Source organism: Trichosurus vulpecula, chromosome 4, assembly GCF_011100635.1.
Source record: "Trichosurus vulpecula isolate mTriVul1 chromosome 4, mTriVul1.pri, whole genome shotgun sequence".
Lineage (NCBI taxonomy): Eukaryota > Metazoa > Chordata > Mammalia > Diprotodontia > Phalangeridae > Trichosurus > Trichosurus vulpecula.
The window spans coordinates 426,021,831-426,049,798 of NC_050576.1; the positions used below are offsets into that span (position 1 = coordinate 426,021,831).

The 27,968-nt window shown below is 38.5% G+C and overlaps 1 protein-coding gene across 1 annotated transcript in view; it reads right to left on the reverse strand.

The window, feature by feature from the left end:
- The window catches only part of LOC118847913 (protoheme IX farnesyltransferase, mitochondrial), a 127,504-nt gene that overhangs the window by 83,979 nt on the left and 15,557 nt on the right, over positions 1-27,968 (reverse strand). The window contains exons 3-4 of the mRNA XM_036756606.1: positions 27,464-27,785; positions 9,195-9,319 (exon numbers count right to left, since the gene is read on the reverse strand). Coding sequence (XP_036612501.1) covers positions 9,195-9,319; positions 27,464-27,785 — 447 coding nt within the window. The remainder of the gene's footprint in view (positions 1-9,194; positions 9,320-27,463; positions 27,786-27,968) is intronic.

Consider the following 27,968-nt stretch of genomic DNA (forward strand, 5'->3'; position numbering starts at 1 on the left):
TAAAACAGTTCAACTTTACTAAGCCCCTTATGATTTCTCTTTCTTCTTTACCTTTTCATGCATCTCTTGATTCTTGTGTTTGAAAGTCAAATTTTCTATTCTCCTCTGGTCTATTCTATTGAAAATCCATATTTTGTGTTGGAGCATTATACTCAATTTTGCTGGGTAGGTGATTCTTGGTTTTAATCCTAGCTCCATTGAACACCAGAATATCATATTCCAAGCCCTTCGATCCCTTAATGTAGAAGTTTCTAGATCCTGTGTTATTCTGATTGTATTCCCACAATACTCAAATTGTTTCTTTCTGGCTGCTTGCAATATTTTCTCCTTGATCTGGGAGCTCTGGAATTTGACGACAATAATCCTAGGAGTTTGCTTTTTGGGATCTTTTTCAGGAGGCGATCTGTGGATTCTTCCAATTTCTATTTTACCCTCTGGCTCTAGAATATCAGGGCAGTTCTTGATAATTTCTTGAAAGATGAGATCTAGGCTCTTTTTTTGATCATGGCTTTCAGTTAGCCCAATAATTCCTAAATTATCTCTCCTAGATCTATCCTCCAGGTCAGTGTTTTTTCCAATGAGATATTTGACATTGTCTTCCACTTTTTCATTCCTTTGGTTCTGTTTTATATCTTGATTTCTCATAAAGTCACTAGCTTCCACTTGCTCCAATCTAATTTTGAAGGTAGTATTTTCTTCAGTGGTCTTTTGGACCTCCTTTTCCATTTGGCTAATTCTGCCTTTCAAGGGATATTTCTCCTCCTTGGTTTTTTGGAGCTCTTTTGCCATTTCAGTTAGTCTATTTTCTAAGATGTTATTTTCTTCAGTATTTTTTGGGGTCTCCTTCAGCAAGTCACTGACTTGTTTTTCATGGTTTTCTTGTATCACTCTCATTTCTCTTTCCAATTTTTCCTCTACTTCTCTAACTTGCTTTTCTAAATCCTTTTTGAGCTCTTCCATGGCCTGAGACCAGTTCATGCTTTTCTTGGAGGCTTTTGATGTAGGCTCTGTGACGTTGTTGACTTCTTCTGGCTGTATGTTCTGGTCTTCCTTGTCAGCAATGAAAGATTCTAAAGTCTGAGTCTGAGACCATTTCCACTGCCTGTTTATGTTCCCAGCCAACTACTTGACCCTTGAACTTTTTGCCAGCATATGACTGCTTGTACAGAGTACTTTGTTCCAAGTTTGAGGGGCTGTGCTTCTGTTTTAAGAGCTACTTCTACACAGCAAACTCTGCCACACCAGCACTCCTCCTCCTCCCCGAAGAACCACCAATCGGGACTGGACTCATATCTTAAGCAGGCTCTGCACTCCTGCTCTGATCAGCCCACAGGGTGGGCCTGGGGCTGGAAGCAACGATAGCTGGAGCTCTGGAAGCAGCCCCAGAGCTGCACCACTTCTGTGTCCCTAGGGCTAAGGACAACCACGCATTCCTTTCAGTGGGATCCAGCAGTTTTTCCACTAACCTTCTCTTCTGTCTTTGGTGTTTATGGGTTGAGAAGTCTGGTAACTGCTAGAGCTCAATGATTTAGGGCCCTACCACCTGTTCCACCAGGCTCCCAGTCTGGTTAGTCCTGGCGCAGCCCACACTGGGCTATGCTGTGCTCTACTCCCAAGTCCGTGTGATAGACCCTTCCCTGAGACCATCCAGGCTTTCCTGGGGTGGAGCCCTGCTTCCCTCTGCTATTTCATGTGTTCTACTAGCTCTAGAATTTGTTCAGAGCCATTTTTTACATGTGTTTGGGGGCACTGGGGGAGAGCTTAAGCAAGGCTCTGCTTTCCAGTCACCATCTTGACCCCGGTCCCCCCAGACATCAAAAAAACATTTTTTAATTTACTAGATAAAATTTATTAGAATAAGAGCCATTCTCCAGTCGACAAATGGTCAAAGAAAAAGAATAGTCACATTTCAAAGTAGGAAATAGAAGCCATAGGTTTAAATGCCCTAAATCATTAATAATCCGAGAAATGGATCTAAGGAGGGGCGGAGCCAAGATGGGGGCTGGAAAGCAGGGACTAGCATAAGCTCCCTGCCGAGTCCCTCCAAAAACCTACAAAAAATGGCTCTGAACCAATTCTAGAATGGCAGAACCCACAAAAGAGCAGAGGGAAGCAGAGTTCCAGGCCAGGACACCCTGGATGGTCTCTGGGTGAGGTCTACCCTGCATGGAGCTGGAAGCGGAGCGGAACAGAGCCCAGCATGGGGTGCACGGACCAACCAGACCAGGAGGCAGGTGGAGCGTGCCCTAGCACCTTGAATCAGTGAGCTGCAGCAGTTACCAGACTTCTCAACCCACAAACACCAAAGACAACAGAGAAGGTTAGTGAGAAAACCTTAGGGAGTGGAAGGAGTTCGAGGTTTGGCTACCGCCCTGGGGGCAGCGGAGGTGGGGCAGTTACAGAACTACAGCTGCAGTTGCTTCTGTCCCCAGGCCCACCTGGTGGGAGGAATTAAGTGGCAGATCAGAGCAGGAGTACACAGCCTGCTGAAGATCTAAGCCCAGTCCAGGTTGGGGGTTCTTGGAAAAGGAGGAGTACTGGTGTGGCAGAGCTGGCGCACCCCCCCGAAACGTGGAACATAGAACTCGTTAGTCTACAAGCAGTCATACCCCGCTGAAAAATTCAAGGGTCAAGTCAGTTGGTTGGGAATATGACCAGGCAGCGAAAACACACCCAGATTCAGTCTCAGACTCAGGAATCTTTCTTTGGTGACAAAGAAGACCAAAACATACAGACAGAAGAAGTTAACAAAGTCAAAGAGCCTACACCAAAAGCCTCCAAGAAAAACATGAACTGGTCCCAGACCATGGAAGAGCTCAAAAAGGATTTGGAAAAGCAAGTTAGAGAAGTAGAGGAAAAATTGGGAAGAGAAATGAGAAGGATGCAAGAAAACCATGAAAAACAAGTCAATGACTTGCTAAAGGAGACCCAAAAAAATACTGAAAAATACACTGAAGAAAACAACACCTTAAAAAATAGACTAACTCAAATGGCAAAAGAGCTCCAAAAAGCCAAGGAGGAGAAGAATGCCTTGAAAGGCAAAATTAGCCAAATGGAAAAGGAGGTCCAAAAGACCACTGAAGAAAATACTACCTTACAAAGGAGATTGGAGCAAGTGGAAGCTAGTGACTTGATGAGAAATCAAGATATTATAAAACAGAACCAAAAGAATGAAAAAATGGAAGACAATGTGAAATATCTCCTTGGAAAAACCACTGACCTGGAAAATAGATCCAGGAGAGATAATTTAAAAATTATTGGACTACCTGAAAGCCATGATCAAAAGAAGAGCCTAGATATCATCTTTCAAGAAATTATCAAGGAGAACTGCCCTGATATTCTAGAGCCACAGGGCAAAATAGAAATTGAAAGAATTCATCGATCGCCTCCTCAAATAGATCCCAAAAAGAAATCCCCTAGAAATATTGTCAGCAAATTCCAGACCTCCCAGATCAAGGAGAAAATACTGCAAGCAGCCAGAAAGAAACAATTTGAGTATTGTGGAAACACAATCAGAATAACCCAAGATCTGGCAGCTTCTACATTAAGAGATCGAAGGGCTTGGAATACGATATTCCGGAGGTCAATGGAGCTAGGATTAAAACCTAGAATCACCTACTCATCAAAACTGAGTATCATGCTCCAAGGCAAAATATGGACTTTCAATAAAATAGAGGACTTTCAAGTTTTCTCAGTGAAAAGACCAGAGCTGAATAGAAAATTTGACTTTCAAACACAAGAATCAAGAGAGGCATGAAAAAAGTAATCAAGAAACAGAAATTGCAAGGGACTTACTGAAGTTGAAATGTTTTGTTTACATTCCTACATGGAAAGACGACGTGTATGATTCATGAGACCTCAGTATTAGGGTAGCTGAAGGGAATATGCATATATATATATGTTTATGTATATATATACATAAATAAGTGAATGTGTATATATATATAAAAAGAGAGAGAGAGAGTGGGCACAGGGTGAGTTGAAGATGAAGGGAAGATATCTAAAAGAAATAAAATCAAATTAAGGGATGAGAGAGGAATATATCGAGAGAGGGAGATAGGGAGAGATAGAATAGGGTAAATTATCTCACATAAAAGTGGCAAAAAAAAGCAGTTCTGTAGGAAGAGAAGAGAAGGCAGGTGAGGGGGAATGAGTGAATCTTGCTCTCATCAAATTTGACCTGAGGAGGGAATACCATACATACTCATTTGGGTATCCTACCCCACAGGAAAAAAGGAGGAAGAAGATAAAAAAGGGGGGATGATAGAAGGGAGGGCAGATGGGAGTGGAGGTAATCAAAAACAAACACTTTCAAAAGGGGACAGGGTCAAGGGAGAAAATTCAATAAAGGGGGATGGGCTGGGAAGGAGCAAAATATAGTTAGTCTTTCACAACATGAGTATTGTGGAAGGGTTATACATAATGATACATATGTGGCGTATGTTGAATTACTTGACTTCCTAGGGAGGGTGGGTGGGAAGGGAAGAGGGGAGAGAATTTGGAACTCAAAGTTTTAAAAACAGATGTTCAAAAACAAACAAAAACAAAAAAAAAAGTTTTTGCATGTAACTAGAAAATAAGATACACAGGCAATGGGGCGTAGAAAGAAGGAAAAAAGGGGATGGGAGGGGAGTAGGGTGACAGAAGGGAGGGCTGACTGGGGAACAGGGCAACCAGAATATATGCCATCTTGGAGTGGGGGGAGGGTAGAAATGAGGAGAAAATTTGTAATTCAAACTCTTGTGAAAATCAATGCTGAAAACTAAATATGTTAAATAAATACATTTAAAATTAAAAAAAAAATACAATGATCTAAGACAAGTATAAAGGACTCACAAGGGAAAATGCTATCAACATCCAGTAAAATAACTGATGGACTCTGGAAAAAAAAAATAATCCGAGAAATGCAAATTAAAACAAACTCACACCCATCCTTTTTTGACAAGGTTGACAAAAAGAAGGAAATGACAAATACTGAAAGACCTATAGGAAAAAAGGTACATTAATCCAGGACAGGTGGAGTTGTGAACTGGTCCAGCCATTCTGGAAAGCAATTTGGATCTATGCTCAAAAAGATATTAAACTGTGAATACTCTTTGATATCTATACCAGTAATTCCACTACTAGAGCTACAATCCAAGAAATCAGAGGATAAGGACTTTTATATACACAAATATTTATGACAGCTGTTTTTGTGTTTGCAAAGATTTGAACTGAAGTGTTGTTGTCCAGCAATTGTGCAATGGCTGAACAAATTATGTTTTATAAGTGTATTATAAGAGTACTACTGTACTGTAAAACATAATAGAGGGGACGGTTTCAGAGAAACTTGGGAAGGCTTGTATGAACTGATTCAGGGTTAAATGAGAAAAACCAGTGAAAGACATAAAGTTAAACAACTTTGAAAGCATTAGAAATTCTGATCAACACAAGGACCAATGACAATTCCAGAGGACTAATGGTGCAACATGCTACCAAGATCCTAACAGCAAGGTCATAGACTTAGAACAAAGATTACAACACTTTTTTGAGATGGCTAAGGCAGGAATGTGCTTTTATTGACTAAAAATGTGTATAAAGATTTTGTTTTTCTTGCTTTCTCAGTGAAGGGGCATGCATATCTCTCTCATTAAACTGGAAGCTCTTCAAGGACAGGGAATGTTTCACTTCTGTGGCAAACCATCTCTATTTTAATAGTATAACCATGGATACTTGGAGATTGCTTTTCCCAAATTACCTTGGCAAAGTAACTATTCTTAAAAACAAAAGCAAATCAAAACAACTGTAAGAAAACCTTAAATTTACCAAACTGGGAAATATAATGGAAAACAGTAAAATTCAATGTTGGCAGGACTGAAGAAAACAAGTACAGTTTTATTACACTGTTGGTGAAGTTGTGAAATGGGGTGATCTTTCTTGGAAAGCAATCTGACAATATAAAATAAAAGCTATAAAACTGAACCTCCTCAAGTGATGTCATTATCTAGTCTATATCTGAAAGATTATTTTAAAAACCTACATATACAAAAAAGTCAGGTGGCTTTATTAGCATCACTAAAAAAACAAAGAAAAAATAGGAAATAGCCTCTAGTACCAATAATTAGAGAAGGCTTTAAAATGTGGCATATCAATGTAATTTAGGCGTTTTAATATTGATTGGGAAGGGAACGTTTTCCATATGACACACAAGTGAATCATAACATCATTCAAAGTTAATTCTGTGATAATTTCTTATAGCAGAGCTTTAAGACATATTCAATTTGTTTTCTGAATATAAGTACTGAACTATTTTGTACAATTTTACTTATAACATTTCCTGTGACTGAAAGTATAACTCATATCAAGAGAGTGGAAGGTTTCTTAAAGAAGTCCTTAAATAATGTTTTATAACAGTTGTCTCTCTTTTTAAGACACTGTTGATTTTAAAACATTTTAGCTTTTATTATAGCAGGCCTATTTATTTTATATTTATGTCAGGAAGTTTTTACTAATTTTATACCTTTGTCTATGTATTTCTTATCCCTAAGAGTAGAAACTATGGGGAGCTTAGAGGTAATCCAGTGAAACCTCCCATGCAAAGCAAAAATTGATTCCACAATATCTTGGGAAAAGGCAAAAAACTTTTCTCTATCTGGAGGCATCTCTAAGATCCATAAGGCTCACTTGTATCAACCAATCAAAAAGCAATTCACTAACCACTTGCTATGGGTAAAACACTGTGATAAGTGCTAAGGATATAAAGACAGAAGTGAAACATTTCCTGTCCTTGAGGAGCTTCCAGTTTAATGAGAGAGATATGCATGTATATTATATGTGTATATTTTATATATGTGTGTATAAAACCTATCATATATAATAATATAGATTATATACATGCACGTGTATACATATATGCATGGAGATACAGATACATGCGCATGTTATTACATGTAATGACTCATTTTATATATGACATATACATGCATGTATTCTCATATTTTATATATACACATGGAGAATATATCAAAATTAATGCAAGGCAGTTTTTGAAAGAAGACTATTTGTTCTTGGGGTGATGAGAAAAGGCTTCATGTTAAAGGAAACCAGGAATTCTGAGAGATGGAGCTGAGGAGGCAGTGCATTCTAGGCATGAGAGACAGCCAGTACATATACATGCAGAGCAGAGATGTTGAGTATGCAGTACAGTTACATCTTAGAATACATGAGGAAAATAACATGTAAAAAGACCAGAAAGACAGGAAGGGGTCTCTTCTTTCTTTGCAACTATAATGTACTTCTCCTTTTTTTGAAACTTCCATGTTCAATGTTTGTTTATATAACTGAAGCCTTGTTGGGCAATCATTACTATCTCCCTGTCTAAGACATCAAATACAGGAAACTAATAGAATATGTTTGAGTCCATAAAATTCTTGTTCTTTTGTCTATCATCAGATCCCAAAGTGGGTGATACTGTCCCCTGGGGGGTGCTGGAATGATCCAGAGGGCAACAGTAACCTTGGGTGTAAATGGAGGGAGAGGGGGATAAATAAAAATAAAAGTTAACCTAACCTAACCCCAGTGCGGAGCACTGAATAATTTTTTTTTTTTTTGAAAAGAGAGAGGTAGGCCAAATAAATTTGGGAAACTCTGGACATTGTTTAGCTGTCCTGGTGTACAGAATGAGACTAAGGGCCTAGATATCCCATACGTCAACTAAAACAAGAGATTGAGTGTTTGGTGAAAAATGGGTATGCAAAATATCTCCCTTGGTTCACTACCACCTACTAACCAAATCTGTTGTTTGCTAACAGGGCAAATCTAATTTTTCTATTATGTAACTTTTAAAGAATTTGTCAAAGGACACCAAAAAAACACAAACTTTGGTCACTAAAATGAGATTCTTTTATACCCTGAAAAGAATAGGTTATTGCCTAACAATCAGTTAAACTAGTTCATAAAAACAAGTCTTAACAGGTTAATTTAACATACTACAACTATATGTAGAGGGATGGAAAATAACATGTATTTATTGAACTTTTAAATAATAATACTGATTTCTATTATAACAAAAGAAATTTCTAATTCAAAGTCAGAACCTGTTTCATTTGCATGAAAATTTTAAATCCTCTCTTGTATATTATTCTTATAAATTCTGTGTTTTGACTCTAGGAAACACAATTCAGTGCTTCCACACTTGGCTAGAGTATAGAAATGTTAAATAGAGAACCACATTTCTTAAGAACCTTGATCTCAGATTCGATATTGATGGCATAAATAATAAGACTGAGAGCTAACTCAATGTTTATTAAGGATTTAAATACCAAGGAAAGGGTGAAAGAAACTTGGAAGACTGGATTCTGATTCAAAGTGAATTGGCTGGAGAAAGGAAAGTTAGAAACAAAAGCAAGATATTCTTGGAGTAGAAAGTGAGGCCACACAACCAATTTTTTACCTACAAGTTCGAGGTCACTTAAGGTAGATAATATAGGGGAAAGGTCAGTCTGATGTTTAGCTCTAATCTATGATAAACTTTCCTCATTAGGGTTTCACATATAAGATTTTCTCATTTTCAATTTAAAAATTCAAAAAAGCACAAGGTAAACTTTGTATTTCAATGTTGAAAGGGTTTAGGCTTATAAAGTTTCCTGATTTAAAAGTGAATTCATTAACAAGTCCCAAGATCAAAAAAAAAAAAAAAAGTCCCAAGATCAAAAAAAAAAAAAGTCCCAAGATCGGGCCTTTAAATGATCAGACCTGCTTTTGGCTTCAACACAATTCTAATGTTGCCTATTATTACATATTATATTATATGATTATTGATGCTGTATTTCTTAGGTGATCACAAAGCACTTTTTCAGCAAACTTAACACTATTTTTATGAATTAAGTAGATGTGATATAAAACACCAATCAAGAAAACACAAATCAAGAAAATGAGATCTACAGTTAGGGTTTAAGTGAATTATCTAAATTTACACAAGTCAGAAAAAGCCATTTCTACTATAATTGTGGTTATAACGTACATTAAAGAAAGAAGTCAAACTGATATTTTTCTCACACATATGCTTACGCCTATTCATTACTATAAATTCAATCTCCTCCCTATTCTTTCAGAAAGCACCTCTGTTTCTACATCACCACCTCTGGTTATAAGCTAAAAAACACTGGTATATCCAAGAGAAACTTTTACAAACCAAATAAAGATAATGAACTTACCTGATTAATGGAGTTAGCTGCACAAGATGCAAGGCCTGTTCCAACGGAGGCAAGCAGGAAGCAGTGTAAGTCAAAAGGTACTGGAGCCAATGCAAATCCAGCTGAAGTTGTACTTACGACTAAAGCTGCAACACAAAAACAGAAAGAGGCCCTAGTATCATTACCAAATCAACTTCCCAAACCTAAAATCACCAACACTAGGGGAAAAAATAATTTAAAATTCTGTTATATGTATATACTGTTATTACACGCTAATTTTTAAATGCACAGAAAGGTTGGAGGTTTGGGTTTATTCTGCCAACAAATATTTATTAAGTATTTACATAGCAGTTCTCGAAGAGGATGGGTGTGCTACAAAATTCCCCACACTTCAAGACTTCCACAATGGCCAGCCCTTGCTTCCAGCTGCAGTTTGTGGCCTTTTTAACATACATATTGGTTCTTCCTTAAACACTTTAATATCCCCTTAATCTACTTAACTTCCATGATCTACTACTACACCAAGTGTTTATTTTCCATGTTCAATTACTCTGAAATTCCTTCATCTGATCATAGCCTTTAGTCATTTCAGCTTTCTGCCTTATAACCTGAACCCTACTGGTCATCATCCAATCAATGTATTTCTCAGTTTTTTCATAGGATACCAACCCGACACCAGCTAAACTTTCTTTTCTTCCCAGTCTGGATCACTTGGTCAATCAATTCAACTCTATTCAGCAGTCTATACTCAAATTCCCATGACACTTTCTCTTTCGACCAATTATGCTGGTCCAACCCCAACTTTGGATTATTCCCATTATTGGATGATTTTACTGCTATTCATGCAATGCTGAACAGTACTGGAGAAAATCACAGAACCATGCTGAATGGGTGCACAACAAATTTGGTCCATGATTTCAACTGGGCCCTCCCTGGAACAAAATAGTCCCTTTTATACCCTCTCATTCACTATCCCACTCACCAAAGAAGTTATTCCAAACATTTTCATCTATCCTCAAACCTTCCAGGGGACATCCATCCTACCACAATCTCAGTTGAGAAGCACCTAATATTTGATTGAAAAAATGAAAGCCATTTCATGAAAACTCTCTCTTCTGTCCTCATCTCACATCATTCAGACATCTTGCCCCACTATTCCTCCTTAAGCCCTTTCTCTGGCACTTCTCCTTACTAAGGTAAATGACTCTAAATGCAACTTTAATCCAATTACATTTTCTCTAGCAGACTGCTTCTTCTATTGTCTCCACTGTCTATTTAATTTTCAATTTCTTAATATTGTGTTGGTAAACAAAATGGGCTCTTAGCACTCAGTTCAACCAAGTGCCCTGGAAGAGTTTTGCCTTTGTTTCCTTGATTAGATTTGGGAGTCCTTGGTGACCTCCCTGCCTCAGGGGAGGGCCTAGTTTACACATGAGTTTGAGTGACATGTTTGGGATATCAGAGGCTTTTAGACCACATGGGTTTAAGTCGCCTCTTTGTGATGATTCTAGGTCACGTGGGTGAGTCGCATGTGTGACGCACCCTTGACCCTGAAAAAGATATAAAACCAGGGGTTGGCTTTCTATTTTCCGGAGCTCTTGCCCACAGCCATGGTGGCTCAAGTGACTCTGGGCCAGCCCTTGTTATGAGCTCCCAGGCTGAACCTAGATGTTGGTAACTACGAATTGTATTTGGCCTGTCTGTTGATGCTTGTAATTTGTTTGTATTTTGCTCTGAAGTTCAGGGTGCTGGCTTTTTCCCCTGAACTAAGTGAATGATGTCTGTATCCTGGATTACAGTAAACTTGTCAACCCCTTAACGTTGCTTTTCTTAGTAAAGCAGATCAAAAGAACCCAGGCTTTTGCAGCGTGCTGCTAGCGTGCCTGTTGTTGGGCTTGTATTGGTCTTTCACCCCCATGACAGCTGCTAGCCAGATTGTTGAAACAAATGCCGTAGTCATGGTCAGGATCTGCATTTTAAAAGGAAAAGTATGGCGTTCTGGGGTACTGGGGTAGCTGAATGTTTCTGAGTTTTTGGATCGCTCATTGTACTTGGGGTGGCTATGGTTCTGTGAAGCCTCAGGAGCAACAAAGGCCTGAAGGAAAACAGGCTGGTGGAAGTGCTGGGAGTGGTTTCCCAGGTGCCCAGAAGGGGCCCTGGGAGACAATCCCTTCTTCCAAGGGCTTAAGCTAATAAGCCTGGCTCTGGAGGACTGTGCTGAAAGGGTGAATGTCTTGAGATTATATTGTATATGGAGTTTTGAAACAGGAGTGGAGAATGGCCTTGGAGATTTAGAGAATGGCTTTCCTACAGATTTGGCAGGAGGGGCTGATGAGGACAAAGAAGAAGCAGACAGCTGCTTCTGAGATACTGACCCAGACAGAGCAGAAGACTGCCTGCATGAGAACTTTGGAAAGGTGAGAGCAGTGAGCTGCCTTTGGTGAGGTGAGCACAAAGATGGGGAACCACCTACATCAGGATCCCTGAAGAAGCCAGGTGCGGCCAGCCGGAGTTGGAACCCAGAAGCTTGGAGTTCAGCCCTGGGGCGAGATGGAAACTTTGCAGCAAAGTGCTGAGTCTGCCTTTTTGGTACCTTCCACTTGGGGTGCTTGGGATCCAGGAGGGAGGGGTGGATTTGTTTTTGTTTGGGTGGTGGAAGTGCCTTGGACCCCCAGGGACCTCACCCTGTTGGCTTTATCACCCAGTCGCCCCTCAGGACTTGGAACCGGGGACTGAAACATAATGGGGAGAACAGACCCCAACAGAACTTTGTTTGGATTTTGGGTGCCAAGAGGAAGCCTGCAACTGCAGTTTGGGGAGAACCCTACTTGTTTGTTTGTTTGCTTTAGGACTTTACTAACTAAAGCATCCCTGTGCCTGAGGGTACTGGAAAAAGCCTGCAATTGGTAGTGTGATGCTCAAGAAGTACTTTATGAGTATGAGCTAAAGAGATTAACTTGCTTTGACCTAGGGGTGTACATTTGAATTGTAAACAAGTATTTTGGGAATGACTGATTAAAGCGATTAACTTGCTGGGACCTAGAGGTGGGTCATGTCTGTATTATAAACAAGTATTTGGGAATGACACTGAATGATATGTTTGTGCTTTGTTGTGAATGATATGTTTTGGCTTCCTGCATAATTGGATCACAATGTATAATGGGTCAATTTTGTTCCAGGATCCATGGCTGATTAGATTATGTATCCTGGACCTAGGGGTGGAGTGTGTTGGTAAACAAAATGGGCTCTTAGCACTCAGTTCAACCAAGTGCCCTTGAAGAGTTTGGCTTTTGTTTCCTTTGATTAATTCAGTTTATTTCATTGAGTCTTACTAGGTGCTAAGCCCTAGGCCCTAACCCCTATTAGGTGCTAAACCTATGTGGGTATGAAGCTTCCAGGGTCCTAAGGGGAGGTGCTAACTCCAGAGCCAATCATAGCAGCCTAAGTTCAGGTCACTGAGATGACAGTTGATGATGTCTGAAATGGTATAAGAAGACAGAGCTATTTGCTCAGGGCTCTCACTCTTGGTGGCACAGTGATGCGGAGACTATGGGCAGCTGTAGCTAAGAGCCCTCCAGCTTGTAACCTGGATGCTGGGACTTTGTTTAACTCTGGTAACTGTGTATTGGGATTTGAATCAGACAAGGTCTGTCTGTAGACGTTTGTACTTTGTATTTTGCTCTGAAGTTCAGTATGCTGGCTTTTCCCCCTGAACTAAGTGAGTGATATTTGTATGCTGAATTAAAGTAAACTTGTCAACCCCTTAACGTTGCTTTCCTTAGTAAGGCAGATCAAAAGAACCTGGGCTGTGGCAGTGTTCTTGTTGTTGGGCTTGTGTTGGTCTTTCACCCCCATAACAGCTGCTAGCCAGATTGTTAAAACACATATAACCATAGATAGCTTTGATTTCTTTATCTGAAAACTGCCTGTTCATATCTTTTGACTATTTATCAATTGGGTAATGATTCATATTCTTATAAGTTTGACTCAGTTCTCTACATATATGAGAAATAAGTCCTTTTTCAGAGAAACTTGCTATGAATTTCCCCCAGTTTCTTGCTTTTCTTATAATGTTGGCTATATTCAATTTGTTGGTGCAAAACTTTTTTAATGTAATGAAATCAAAATTATCCATTTTACTTCCCACAATGTTCTCTATCTCTTGTTTTGTCATAAATTCTTCCCTCATCCATACATCTATCTGATAGACAAAATATTCCATTCCATTCCAAAACATTCCCCTAATTTATGTGATATCATACTGTCTAAATCATATACCCATTTTGACCTTATCTTGGTATATAGTGTGAGATGTTGATCCATACCTATTTTCTGCTAAACTGTTTTCAAATTTTCCCTGCAATTTTTGAAAAATAGTAAGTTCTTGTCCCAAAAGCTTGGATCTTTGCATTTATCAAACACTACATTACATTACTATAGTCATTTATTATTGAGAATTTTGTATTTAATCTATTCCACTGGTCTGCCACTCTATTTCTTAGCTAGTAACTAATTGTTTACATGATTACTGCTTTGTAACACAGTTTGATATCTAGTATTGTGAGGCCACTTTCTTACATACTGTTTTATTCTCACTGATTCCCTTGTTATTTTTAATCTTTTGTTCTTACAGATGAATTTTATTATTTTTTCTAGCTCTGTAAAATATTTTTTTGCAGTTTCATTGCACTGAATAAACAAATTAATTTAGATAGAACTGTCATTTTTATTATATGGGCTCAGCCCACCCTTGAACAATTAATATTTCTCTGTTTAGATCTGATTTTATTTGAGTAAAAGCATTTTGTAATTGAGTTCATATAGTTCCTGGGTTTGTCATGGCAGGTAGACTCTGAAATATTTTATATTGTCTACAGTTATTTTAAATGGAATTTTCATTTCTATCTCTTGCTACAGAAATGCTGACGATTTATGTGAGTGTGTAATTTTGCTGATGGTAATTATTTCAATTTCTTAGTTGATTCTCTAGGATTCTCTAAATGTGCTATCATATAACCTGTATTATTCTAATACTCACTGCCTATTCTAATACTTTTTTTCTTTTTCTTCTCAAATTGCTATAGCTAACATTACAATTTCAATACTGAATAACAGTGGTGATAATGAATATCCTTGCTTCACCCCTGATCTTACTGGGAAGGCTTCTACCTTATGCATATTACAGACAATCCTTTTATGATAGTTTTAGAAAGATACTACTTATCATTTTAAGGAAAACTCCATTTATTCACTTGTTTTCTAGTGTTTTTAATGAGTGTTGTATTTTATCAAAAGCTTTCTCCACCAGGATTCTGGGAAGATAGTGGGGTAGGTCAGAAAATTCCAGGCTCTCAAGATTTTCCCCCACAACAGGGATAAAATAGCACCTTAGGGCAAACAAAGTGAGGGTAAAAATAAATAACAGAGGCACAACTGGGGTCTTCCTGGGACAATTTGAGAAGATCAGGAGAAAAATCCCAGGATGTTTGGTCCCAGTGAAGAGTAAACACCTCCAGACTAGGGTCCACTTTAACAAGTGGCAAGCCCTGTAGTTAGTTGGTTTGAGAACCTGCCTCAGCCCCACCTACAGGAACCTTTACCCCTAGAAAGTGAGGGGAGTTGGGTATCTGAGCCTGGGAAGATCAAGGGAACCTTTGCTGACAAGGAACGCCACACATTCAGTACAATACGTCACTTCTTTGACTTGGAAATACCACTTTAGATAGTACTTCTTAGCCAGTTGTACTGTGAGGTTGACCACAGGTAGGAGGAGGAGGAATTACTTGTTTTCTTATTCAATTTGTCATTCTTTTTTGTTTTACTGGATTACTTAATCCAGAGGTAGAGTACCTGTAGCCTGAAGGCCACATGGGGCCCTCTAGGTCCTCAAGTACAACCTTTAACTGAATCTAGACTTCACAGAACAAATCCCCTTAATAAAAGGATTTGTTCTGAAAAAATTAGACACAGTCAAAAGGCTGCACCCAAGGGCCCATAAGGGCACATGTGGCTTCAAGGCCACAGGTTCCCCACCCCCAGATCCATTCACATTTAAAGTTACTTATTTTTTCCTCCACATGTCTTATATGTTTTTCAAGTCATAATCTTTTGCTGTAGATACATATTACGTTCCTCTAATTATTTCACTTTGACGTTTTTTTAAGGTGACCCTATTAATCCCGAAGCTAAGAGGAGCTTTGCTTACTAACACTTTTGACTGCAGGGTTGCATGGCCCTGACTACAGTTCCAGGGTAGAGAAGAGTACTTGTGGTCACTCACAGGCCAGAACACAATGCCAGGAAAGCAGTGACCATAACTCTCCTTAGAGTATACCACCTTGGAAGAACCAAAAACCTACAGACCCCCAGAGCTATCTCTGAAAACAGCAGCAAGAAAAGCTCCCTCCACCCCAGTAGCAGAGCCCAACTTTAATATAAAGTTACAAGTCAAAAAACAGGCTACAAAATTGAGCAAGATGAACTCAGAAGAATACAGTAAAACCAAAATAGCTACATGGAAAACTTGAAATTAACATGTGAATTGGTCACAGTCTCCCAAAAAAGTTCCTGGAAAAGCTCAAAAAAGATTTTGAAAATCAAATAAGAGAGATTAAAAAAAAAGTTGGGAAAAGAAATGAGAGTGTTGCAAGAAAATTATGAAAAGAGAAACAATGGTATGATAAATGGGGCACCAAAAATACTGAAGAAAATAACACCTTAAAAAACAATTGGCCAAATAGCAAAAGAGGCACAAAAGTCCACTAAAGGAAACTCCCTAGTAAGTAGAGTTGGTCAGATGGAAAAGGAGGTACAAAAACTCACTGAAGAAAAGAATTCCTTTAAGGAATTAGAATTGGACAAAAGAAAGCTAATGACTCCATGAGACATCAAGAAACAATAAAACAAAATCAAAAAGAAAAAAACAGAAAATGTGAAATGCCTCATTAAAAAAACCTGACCTGGAAAACAGATTAAGGAGAGATAATTTAAGAATTATTGAATTACCTGAAAGCCATGATAAAAAAAGAGACTAGATATCTTTCAAGAAATGATCAAGGAAGACTGCTCTGATATCTTCCTGACTGTGCCTCCATGGTATTTGAATTATTTCTTTCTGGATGCTTCTGCTCTTTTCTCCTCAATCTGGATTTTACCTATAATATTCGTAAGGAGTTTTCATTTTTGGATTTCTTTCAAGAAAGTAACCAGTCGATTCTCTCAATTTCTACTTTGCCCTCTGCTTCTAAGGTATTTGGGCAGTATTCCTCTACAATTTCTTGAAATTTGATTGTCAACTCTCTTTGCTTCTGGCTTTCAGGTAATCTAATAATTCTTAAATTATCTTTCCTTGATCTATTTTCTAGGTCAGTTGTTTTTCCTTTGAGATATTTCGCATTTTCTTCTATTTTTTTTAGTCTTCTGACGCTGTTTCACTGTTTCTTGATATCTCATGAAATCATTAGTTTCCATTTGATCAATTTTAAGTTTTAGGGAATTTTCTTCTTTAATGAAGTTTTATACCTCTTTTACCATTTGGGCAATTCTGATTTTTAAGGAGTTATTTTCATCAGTACTTTTGGTACCTCTTTTTAAGGTGTCAATTCTCTTTTCATAATTTTCTTAGATTTCTCTCATTTCCTTTCCCAATTTTTTCTCTACTGCTTTTACTTGATTTTTAAAATCAATTTTTTTTTGCTCTTTTTTATCTCTTTTGTTGGCTTTTTTAGGAAGTCTTGTTGAGGTTGTGTCCAATCTAAATTTTTCTTTGAGGTTTGGCTTGCAGATGTTTTCAAGACATTGTCTTTGTATTTATGTCTTGAGTTTCTCTGTCACCACAGTAGATTTTTATGGTCAAGTTTGTATTTGCTCATTTTTCAGCCTACTTTTTGACTTTGAACTTTATGTCAGAGTTGAGTTCCGGTCACCTCTGGTAGGGATGACTGACATGGTCTGCCTTTTATGTCCTACTGCTTTCACTGTTCAATCTGGGGATCTGTAGATTTTTAGTGGTTCCAACTTGTTATGATCCACCGAGAGGTCTGCACTCCTGGTCTGTAATTTGAGAGTTCCTTTTATAGATAGGACCCCTGCTCTCTCACAGCCGCTGACAAACTACTCCTCTCTGCCTTGAAACAGTAACCCATAAATGGGTAATGTGGGAAAGCTGGCAGACTACAACTATTCTTCTCTAATCTCTGGAACTGTGACCAGAACTGAGTAATGAGCAAAAGAGCTGTTAAATGCCACTGATCCCATACCTAGTACTAGTACAAAGGTGCCCAGGGATCTCTTTCTGCCCAGATTTTCAGTCCCCTTACCATCTCTGGTCACTGTGCTGCTCTCTGCCACTAATGTCAATACCACCAACCAGGGCTCTTCCTCTATGTTGGCCTACTCCAGTGCCCATATGCTTCTCTGTTTATTTTCCTAAGCTGTCCCACATTGGAAAAACGACTCACTGTGACTTTTTCTTGGATTCACAGCACAGAATTTGGTTTGTTGCGTTTTCTGTGGTTGCTGCAGAAGAGGTTTTAGGGGGAGTTTGGGCCATTGTGACCGCTCACTCTACTATCTCAACTCTGCCTCCTCCTTTAAAACCTTTTGCACACAAAAAAATTAATACAGTTCAAATCAGAGAACCCTATCTAGGGAGGAAAGAATCTTGGCATCAAAGTTCTCTAAAAAACAAATTCAACCAAAAAGATACATGAGAAGGTCTAACGGGAACTTGAACAAATATATATGTCCAATGATGGACAAATTATTTAGACAACAGTACTATAGATTCAGAGTCAGAAAGGACCTCAAAAGTGATCTGCCTCATTTTATAAATGAGAAAATGTGGACTGCAGTAAGCTAAATGACTTGTGAGATCAAAGAAATTGTAATTATCATAAGTGAGATTTGAACTTAGTTTCTATAACTGCAAAGGAGCCTTAGGAATGGCAGCATCCTCTAGACTACCAGTCCTGCTTCCAGCTGAGCTTTCATACCTGTCATTCAAGGAACCTGCTCCTGTGGAGTTGGGGCCAGTCATCTCTATCAACAGTCAACCAATTGTCACACACATGGCAGGCAAGGCAGGTTAGCTGAGGCAGCAAGGCACCCTGAGGGAGAGATAGGTGACATATATACTGGGTATATCAGGTCACCCCCACTACCTTGAACACCATCTCCCCTCAGACCCTGGTGGAGACAGCTCAGGACCTTGAGCCCAAGAACTTGTAGGAATACAAGCATCCTCCAAACTACCAGACCTGCTTCCAGGTCAGCCTCCAAAAGGCTGAAAGGGTGTCCACTATCCTCATTAACAACTGTTGACTAAATGCCAATAGTCAGAGAAGAAAAGGAGCCCTGTGAATGGAGCACACTGCAGGTTACTGGTACTGCTTCCAGCCCAGCCCTCTTCGCTATCTTCTCTAGAAGCAGCTCCTAATGTCAACCAACTGCCATACAAAGGGCAGGCAAACCAGCCTATCTCAAGTAGCAAGGCGCCTGAAAGAGAGATAGGAGGCAGCATGTGCTACCACCAACACCCTGACCATTATTCTCCCTCAGACTCTGATGACCACCAGGCCCCAACAGCTTTGGGAATGCCTATGTTGCTAACTCAGCCATCATCCTAGAAAAGCAAGTCCTCTGGAGATGCAGCCTAGCAACAGCTCCTGCAGGTGTTACAGCCAAGCTACTGAAGGCCCAGAAAAGACAATTCTTATTACCAAAGTCTTTGGCATTGTTAATGGCCCAACATCAGAAACTGGTATCAGTGGGAATGACACTAAAAAAGAGGCATTAACTTTGCTTTGACAGAGCTTAAGGACAACAGCACCTTTCCATCTGACAGTTTCAAGCTGAAAATTTTCCACATGTGTTATCGCACCCATTAAAAATGTGAGCTTCTTGAAAACAGGAACTGTTTTACTTTTCTACTTGTATCCTCAGCTCTTACACAAAACTTTGTACAAATTAAGTGCTTAATAAATGTCTTATTCGATTGGGCATTCATTCGTTATAAATTCATTATTTATTATTCATTCTAACTAATGAGAGAAATTAATATTATACTATTGTATTAATAACTATTCATTTGTGATCTACCCTTTCTCCTCTTATTTCTGTTAAAATCCATCTCCTGAAAAGGTCAGTCAGCCTCTGAACAGTATGGCTGAGTGATGAGATTTACTACTATCCCTCAAGGCACATGCTCCTTAGTTGCACAGGAACCCACTCAACTGTAAGACCTAATTTCTGTTTACAGTATAAAGAAATCCAATCCTTTGTCTAGAAGAGGAACCCCTTGTCCTTGGTCCCCTCCATTAGAGTTCAGGGCAACCCGGCAGATGAAGGAGAAAACTAACTAGAGCAGTCTGGATGAAGATGGCTTCCCCTGCCCAGATGCTTTGAGTCTGCTAAGTCTCATGATCAAGCCATATTTTCAGCAGAAGGAGCTAAAGACTTTTAGCCCACCTCCTCATTAAATGTCCATCAATCAGGGTTGATTTTCATTTGTTGGGCAAGTTCCCTTTCAGAAGGCATTTCAGGATTTCCCTTGGTATCTTTGGTTACTGAGAGAAACTACTGACCATCAATTTATTGATTGCTGTGTAGCCTAATTAACAAATTGATTATAAATTACCCAGAAACTCTGTCTCTCAGGTTCTTATTCATCTTGCCTCTATAAGAAGTTTCCAGAATAACTGCAAACTAAAAATACTCATATGAAAGCCAGCTCCAAATCACTAAATCAACTCAGAGGTTTCATCTCATACCAATCAAATTAGCAAAGGTGATAAAAATGGAAATGAACAATGTTACAGGGGTTATGGGAAGATAGGAATATAAACTGTAGGTGGAGCTCTAAATTTGCCTGTTATAAAAAAAGTTATAAAACCTTTGGGTCATTAACATGCTTGCCACCTATGTAGGACTGCTGGATCAAAGGGATATTAATAATTGAGAATTCTCAAGTAATTTGAACTTTTTGCATATATATATGAAATCTATGTACATATGTACATATATATACATATGTATTGCATATTTGTACATATAAATATAAAAGAGAGAGATTCAGAAAGCTAAAGTTTGCATACCCTTTCACCCAACAATACCACTACTGGGCCTATACTCTAGAAATCAAAAAAAGAAGAAAAGGATTCATATGTGGTGATATCAATTGAGCTGGGTGTCTTTGACTGAGTCTTATTAGGTGCTAAGCCCCAGGCCCAAACCCTTATCTATTAGGTGCTAAGCCTATGTGGACGTGAAGCCCTCAGGGTCCTAAGGTCTGCTAAGACCAGAGCCAACAGTAAGAGCTTAAGTTCTGGTTGCTCAGACCACGTTTGGTGATGGCTAAAGAGTGTATAAAAAGAGAGAACAGAGCTATTTGCTTAGGGCTCTCACTCTTGGTGATGTGCTGATGTGGAGACTTTGGGCAGCCGTAGTTAAGAGCCCTCTAGCTTGTAAAGCCAGATGTTTGGACTTTGTTAAACTCTGGTAACTATGCATTGAGATTTGAATCAAAGTCTGTTGATGTTTGCAATTTGCTTGTATTTGCTCTGAAGCTCAGGGTGCTGGTTTTTCCCCCTGAGCTGAGTGAATGATATTTGTATGTTGGATTAAAGTAAGATTGTTAACCCCTTAACGCTGCTTTCCTTAGTAAAGCAGATCAAAAGAACCTGGGCTTGCAGCATTCTGTGGGCTGGTTATTGTTGGTTTTACACATCCACAGTAGTTGCTAACAAGATTGTTGAAACATATGTATAAAAAATATTTATAGCATCTCTTTATGTGGTAGGTGAATAAATTATTGTAATGGAATACTACTGTCTCATAAGAAATGATGAAATGGACAGTTGCAGGGAAACTTGGGAATATTTATATGAACTGATTCTGAGTGAAGTGAGCAAAAACCAAGAGACCAATTTATATAATAACAACTTTAAAAGACTTAAGAACCCTATGATCAACCATGATCCCAGGGGTCAATGATGATGCATGCTATCTACGTCCTCATCAAGAGGTGATAGACTCAAGGTACAGAATGGGACATATTTTGGGACACTGCTAATGTGGGAATCTGTTTTGACTATGCATAGTTATTACAAGAGTTTTCTTTTTTCCAACAAGGAAGCAGGGGAGGAAAAAATAAATGCATACAAATTGAAAAAAGAATTAAATACAAAGACTTCTAATGAGAGTAAACCTGTTTCAGTTTGATTTCTGGATAACTAATGGATAGGAAGTCTTGAACAAGAGGTCTAGAATATCTAGGGAATTAATGAAAAGAAATGCTAGGGAAGGTGGCCTAGCCATACCAGATATTAAACTGTACTATAAAGCAGCAGTCATCAAAACTACTTGGTACTGGCAAAGAAACAGAGTGGTGGATCAGTGGAATAGGATAGGTACAGAAAATGCAGTGGTCAATGACTATAGCAATCTACTCTTTGATAAACCCAAAGAATCCAGCTTCTGGGCTAAAAATTCATGATTTCACAAAAACTGCTGGGAAAATTGGAAAATGGCAGGGCAGAAACTGGGCACAGACCAATATCTTATACCATATGCCAAAATAAAGTCAAAATGGGTTCATGATTTAGGAATAAAGGCTGATACTATAAGCAATTTGGGAGAGCAAGGAATAGTTTACCTGTTCGATTTATGAGAAAGGGAAGAATTCATGACCCAACAAGAGATAGAGAGCATTACAAAATGCAAAACAGATAATTTTGATTATGTTAAATTGAAATGTTCTTATATAAAAAAAAGCCAACGCAACAAAGATTAGGAGGGAAGCAGAAAATTGGGAGAAAATCTTTACAATTAGTGTCTCTGATAAAGGCCTCATCTCTAAAATACACAGGGAACTGAGCCAAATTTATAGGAATACAAGTCATTCCCCAAGTGAGAAATGGTCAAAGGATATGAATAGGCAGTTTTCAGAGGAAGAAATTAAAGCTATCTATAGGCATATGAAAAAATGCTCGAAATCACTACTGATTAGAGAAATGCAAATCAGAACAGCTCTTAGATACCACATCTCTCCTGCCAGATTGGCTAAAATAACAAAACTGGAAAATGATAAACGCTGGAGAGGATGTGGGAAAATTGGAACACTGTTGCATTGCTGGTGCTGTTGTGAACTGATCCGGCCATTCTGGGAAGCGATTTGGAACTGTGCCCAAAGGGCTATAGGTACGTTCATGCCCTTTGACCCAGCAATACCACTCCCGGGGCTGTGTCCCAGGGAGATCACACAAGTGGGAAAGGGACCCGTATGTGCAAGAATATTTATAGCGGCTCTTTTTTGTGGTAGCAAAGAGTTGGAAATCGGGGGGATGCCCATCGAATGGGGAGTGGCTGAACAGGTTGTGGTATATGAAGGTGGTGGAGAACTACTGTGCTGTGGGAAGTGGGGATGATGTGGACTTAATGGTGGCCTGGAAAGACCTACACAATGTAATGCTGAGCGAGGGGAGCAAAACCAGGAGAACGTTGTGCACAATCACAGATGTGTGGATTCCATGATGACTAACTGGAGGATTTCGCTCTTCTCAGCAATGCAAGGTCCAGAGACAGCTCCGGGGGACTCATGGTGGAGAGAGCTATCTGCATCCAGAGAGGGAATTGTGGAGTCTGAAGGCAGATTGGGGCACACTTTATGTTCGCCTTTTTTTCTTCCCTTTTTTTTTCTCTTTTGTTCTGGTCTTTGTTTTTTTTGTTTTGTTTTCTTTTGTTTCTTCTTTCTCATGATTCATTCCATTGGTCATGATTCCTCTTTGCAACGTGACTATTGTGTAAATAAGTTCGATGTGAAGTTGTATGTAGAGGATATATCGGACTCCCTGCCATCTTGGGGAGGAAGTGGGGGGAGGAAAATCTGGAATTCAGGGTCATGTGGAACTGAGTGTTGTGAACTGGGGATAAAAAAATCTTAATTATAAAAAAAAATAAGAAAAAAATCTAACTTAACAAATCTCTTTAATACTTCAATGCACAGTGCTACTAGTTTCATAGTCTTGAACAGCAGAAAAAGTTAAATCTCTCTTAGACCTTCAAGTGCTGAAAAACAAGTATCAGGTGCTCTATAAAGTCTTCTCTTCTCTAGGCTAAACATCCCCAGTTCTTCCAAATGATCTTCACATGGAATAATCTCAATTCTTCAATACCAAGGCTGCCATCCTCTAAAAATGCTCAACTTCCTAAGATAGAAAATCAAGAACTAAACACACTAACTCATATCAATCAATCAACAATTTACTAAACACGTAATAAGGATCTTCTATGTGCCAGACACTGTGCTAAATGCTGGGATACAAAAGGAGGCAAAAGACAGTCCCGGCTCTCAAGGAGCTTACAATTTAGTCGGGGAAACAACAAGCAAACAAATATATACACAGAAAGCTATATTTTGTTGTTGTTCAGTCATTTTTTTCAGTCATGTCCAACTCTTTGTGACCCCATTCGGGGATTTTTTTAGCAAAGATACTGGAGTGGTTTGCTATTTCCTTTTCCAGCTCACTTTACAGATAAGGAAACTGAAGCAAAAATGGTTAAGTGACTTGCCCAGTGTTACACAGCTAGTAAATGTCTGAGGCTAGATTTGAATTCAGGAAGATAAACCTTCCTCACCCCAGGTGTGGCACTCTATCTACTGCACCACCCAGCTGCCCTTTATCCAGAATAAACAGGAAATAAATAACTAGAACTAAGCAGTGTTAGAGAAGACTTCCAGTAACTTAAAGGGGAGCCGGGGACCTTAGTAGTCAGAATGGAGTAAAGAGAAAGTTCCAAGAATGGAAGACAGCCAGAAAAATGAACAGAGTCAAGAGACAGAATGTCTGTTCATGGAACAACCAGGAGGCCCGTGTCACTGGACTGAACACTACATGGTGGAGAGTAATGTGTAAGAAGATTGGAAAAGTAGGAGGAAGTTAGGTTATAAAGGGCTTTGAATGCCAAATAGAACATTTTGGAGACAACAGGGAGCCAATGAAATCTACTGAGTTGGGTGATTACATGATTGGGCAGAGCTGCACTTTGGGAAAATTACTTCAGTGGATGAAGAGAGGACTGAATGTGCATATGTGGTCTCAGTGGAGCAGAAGTCAGCAGGGCTATTACCTCATTAACTCTTGGATGCTATGCCTGATTTAATGCTTCTAAAATCCCATTTTTTTAACAACCATATCACCCTAATGACTCACATAGCTCCTGGAGCCCACTAACATCTCCAAATCTTTTTCAAACTGATATATAGTTCTACCTCTGCAATCTTGTTCTTGTGATGTTGATGTTTTGTATCCAAGTATAAAACTTTTATTTGTCCCTATTAAGTTTCACTTTATTAGATCCATACCAATACTCTAGCCTATTAAGGTCTTTTAAAATCCTCACTTCATCCAGTGTGTCTAGGTATGTGTCATCTATAAATACGATAAGCATGCCATCTATACCTTTGTCCAAATCACCGAAAAATATGTCAAACAGCACAAGACCAAGCACAGAACCCTAGAACATTCTAATGAAGAACACCTTGAAAAATGACTTGGAACTATTAATGACTCCTCATTAGGTCTGGCCAGTCAACCAGTTCTGAATGTATCTAAATGTATTATAATTTAAATCATAGTTTTTCATTTTGTCCTCAAGCGCAACATGAGTGACTTTGTCAAATTCTTAGTTAAAATCTAGATTGACAACATCTACAACATTCTATTGAACTACCAGTCTAGTAACCCCATTAAAGAAAGAAATGTGATTAACCTGCCATGGTTCTTTGTGAACACTGTCTCCTTTTCAAGATATTTACTAATCATAACTTTAATAAGATACTCTAGAATTTAATCAGTCAAGCTCTATGACTTGTAGTTTGCAGATGCTATTCTCTTTCCATTTTCAAAAATCAGATCAGTTAGTCCTTCTCCAATCCTCCATGATCTTTCGAAGATTGCTATGGAGTCACAGCTACTAGGTATTTCATTACCCAGCAAAGTAATTCCTCTGGACCAGGTGACCTGAATAGAAGCTCTCTTACTATCTCCCTACTTATGTTAGGTCTCAGCTCCCTATTTGCCATCTTCCTTCTGTTCTTTTAGTCTAAAAATTATTCTCCTTGGCAGATAAAATGAAAGCAAAATAAGGGTACAATAGCTCTGCCTTCTGTTGTCCTTAGCTTTCCTTATCAACCTCAGCTCATTCTGAAGTTTCATCCTCTTGATGCTATTCTTACAGGTGCATATAACACACTTTGGATTCCTTCTGTCACCTGACCTTGTGTCCCCTTGTACCTGCTTTTTAAAAATCTAAGCTGTGCATCCACTTCAGACTCTTTAGACAGCCTTTCTTTCTTCCTCCTCAAAATTCTTCCCGAATTTCATTCTTGATAACTACCCATACTTCTATATCCCCAACAGAATTTTAGCCCATGAGATTCTACCTATGCTCTTTATAATGAAAAAGATAAGAAGAGTTAAGTCAAGTATCATTCCAAAGTTTCTAGTTTAGGACACTGAAAGAATGGTGGTACCTTTGTTGGAAATGGGATAACTGAAGGGGTACTATTTTGTAAATGAGAATACTATTAACATAAGTGATGATATGCTCAGAGCACTGTAGTAAGAAGCTCTCTCACTGTAGTAAGAAGTGATGCTTTCATCACTGGTCATTTCTCAAGTCCAGGGCTTGGGACATCTTTTTGTGGGGTGAAAATTTTGATATGATGGCCTTTCTTCTCAACAGTGAGTCATCAACATCATCACTTTCAGGCCAAACCTCCTAAAGGTCCCTAGGCAGCTGTGTGACTAATCTTCCTGCTCAAAGACTGCATATAATTTGTTACTCACTTTCTTTTATTTTTTGTTTCCTTTTTAAAATTTATTTTATTCTGAACTTAATAAAACAAACATTTCCATAATATAGAATAAAAAGATTGCATATGAAACTGCAAATCTATTATTATGTATAACTTGCTATTACTGTTAAATATATGTTAAAGTCATATTTCCTTTTTTTCTTTGCCTTTCCCCCACCCTGAAGATAGCTACCATTACTCAGAGATGTGTGTGAGAGTGTGTGTGTGTGTGTGTGTGTGTATAAAATCATTCTATACACACTTCTATTTATCAGTTCTTCTCTGGATGCAGACAGAATCTTCCTTGATAGATCCTTTGTAATTAATTTGACATCTTTCTTTACCTTTCTCAGGATTGGCATCCCTTATACTTCTCTTTTTCTCCTCCTAGTATCTGATCTATTGGCTCCCTATTATAGCATCACAATTAAATTCCAACCTTGATTGCTCATTGCCTGAACTCAGAAAATTCCCTGGCAGAGAGATCATTTCCTTACTCCTCCTTTAACTGGCTTCTTAAATCTAGCTGAGAGGCTTCTCCTCCGTTTTCTGTCTGACTGCCTCGGCTAGATCCTTGATGCTCACAGCCCTTACACCACTTAGCAACTTTGGCTTTTTGTTAACCTCTCAGGTCAAGGGCTCTCTTCAAAATAAGCCAGAGCCTATTCTAAGCACACAGAGGAAACAAGTTCTGTTTGGTTGGTTCATTAGATTTGACCTTGCATTCAGGCCAATTGCACCTGAAGAAACTTCTTCAATGTGAGGAAGTTTCACAATTGCTAAATCCTTACTCAGATGTTCTCATTATCTACCATTCTGTCCCAAGAACAAGATTCAAATTCATCATTCTCTCATTTTATTCTTCCCCTCTTCTCAATTTGTTTGGGACTAGAATCCAAAAGGGGACAATGAATAAACTTCTAGACTATAAGTTAATGTAGGAAAGATCCATCAGGGTATATCCAGACCAAAATAGGTCCCTTAATGAGCTGTCATACTAGGACAACACTTAGTGACCCAGATATATGGGTTGAAGGTAGCCAGTAGCAAGTGTTATGCTACTTACAACAGTCAGCTATTCTCCCATTATTATACAGAAACTCAAATATAACAGGCCTCTATCTCAAATGCTTCTTTAATGTAAAGTTGAATTAGAAATATAACTGAAGTAAGAATTAACATGCTGACATATTTTTAATATGTTAAACAGAAAGGACTATAATTTTAGGTAGTGGCCTTGCAATCTATCAAATTAAACAATTCAAAACATATTCAGATTTCTATTCAAGTTCAATAAAAACAAAAACAATATTAAAAGAGCCCCAATCTTAATAAACTATTTTATTATATACTAAGCAAAGTTATCTCTTTATATAACTGGAGATGAACATGAAAATAAAGAAATGATCTAGTATAATAAAAATAAGAAATTTACCTGTAAGTTTGATTTTGGACAGCCGGGCCAAAATTCCTGGTAAGTCATCCAGTTGTAGTTTCATCTCTTTCCAGTGCTTTTCATCTTTGGACTCTGTCCCCGTTCTTCCTAAGCTTTCAACTATTGATGTCGTTTCTAATTCTTTCAACTCCTTCTGATTTGAAATTTTAGACAAAGGTAAGTTGGGAAGTGAAACTGATCTGATCTCATGAACAACTGTTTTGGCTTGATTTGAAGATGTTTTCTCAAGGAACAGAGATGCCCTTGGCTCTGGCTTGGGTTTTACTTGCTGGTTGAGGTTTCTGTTCAACTGCATGACATACTGAATGAAAAAGGTATTTTACTACAGGACTCACACAGAGAATACTTTCAAAGTTACTTTAGGCAATCAAAATTAAATCTTTAATTAGAACAAATAATAAAGAGCATTTCCTTTTACTTTCAATAACATTTTAATCCATTCATTACTATGCATTTTTGTGTGACTATTATTTCACCCCAGATC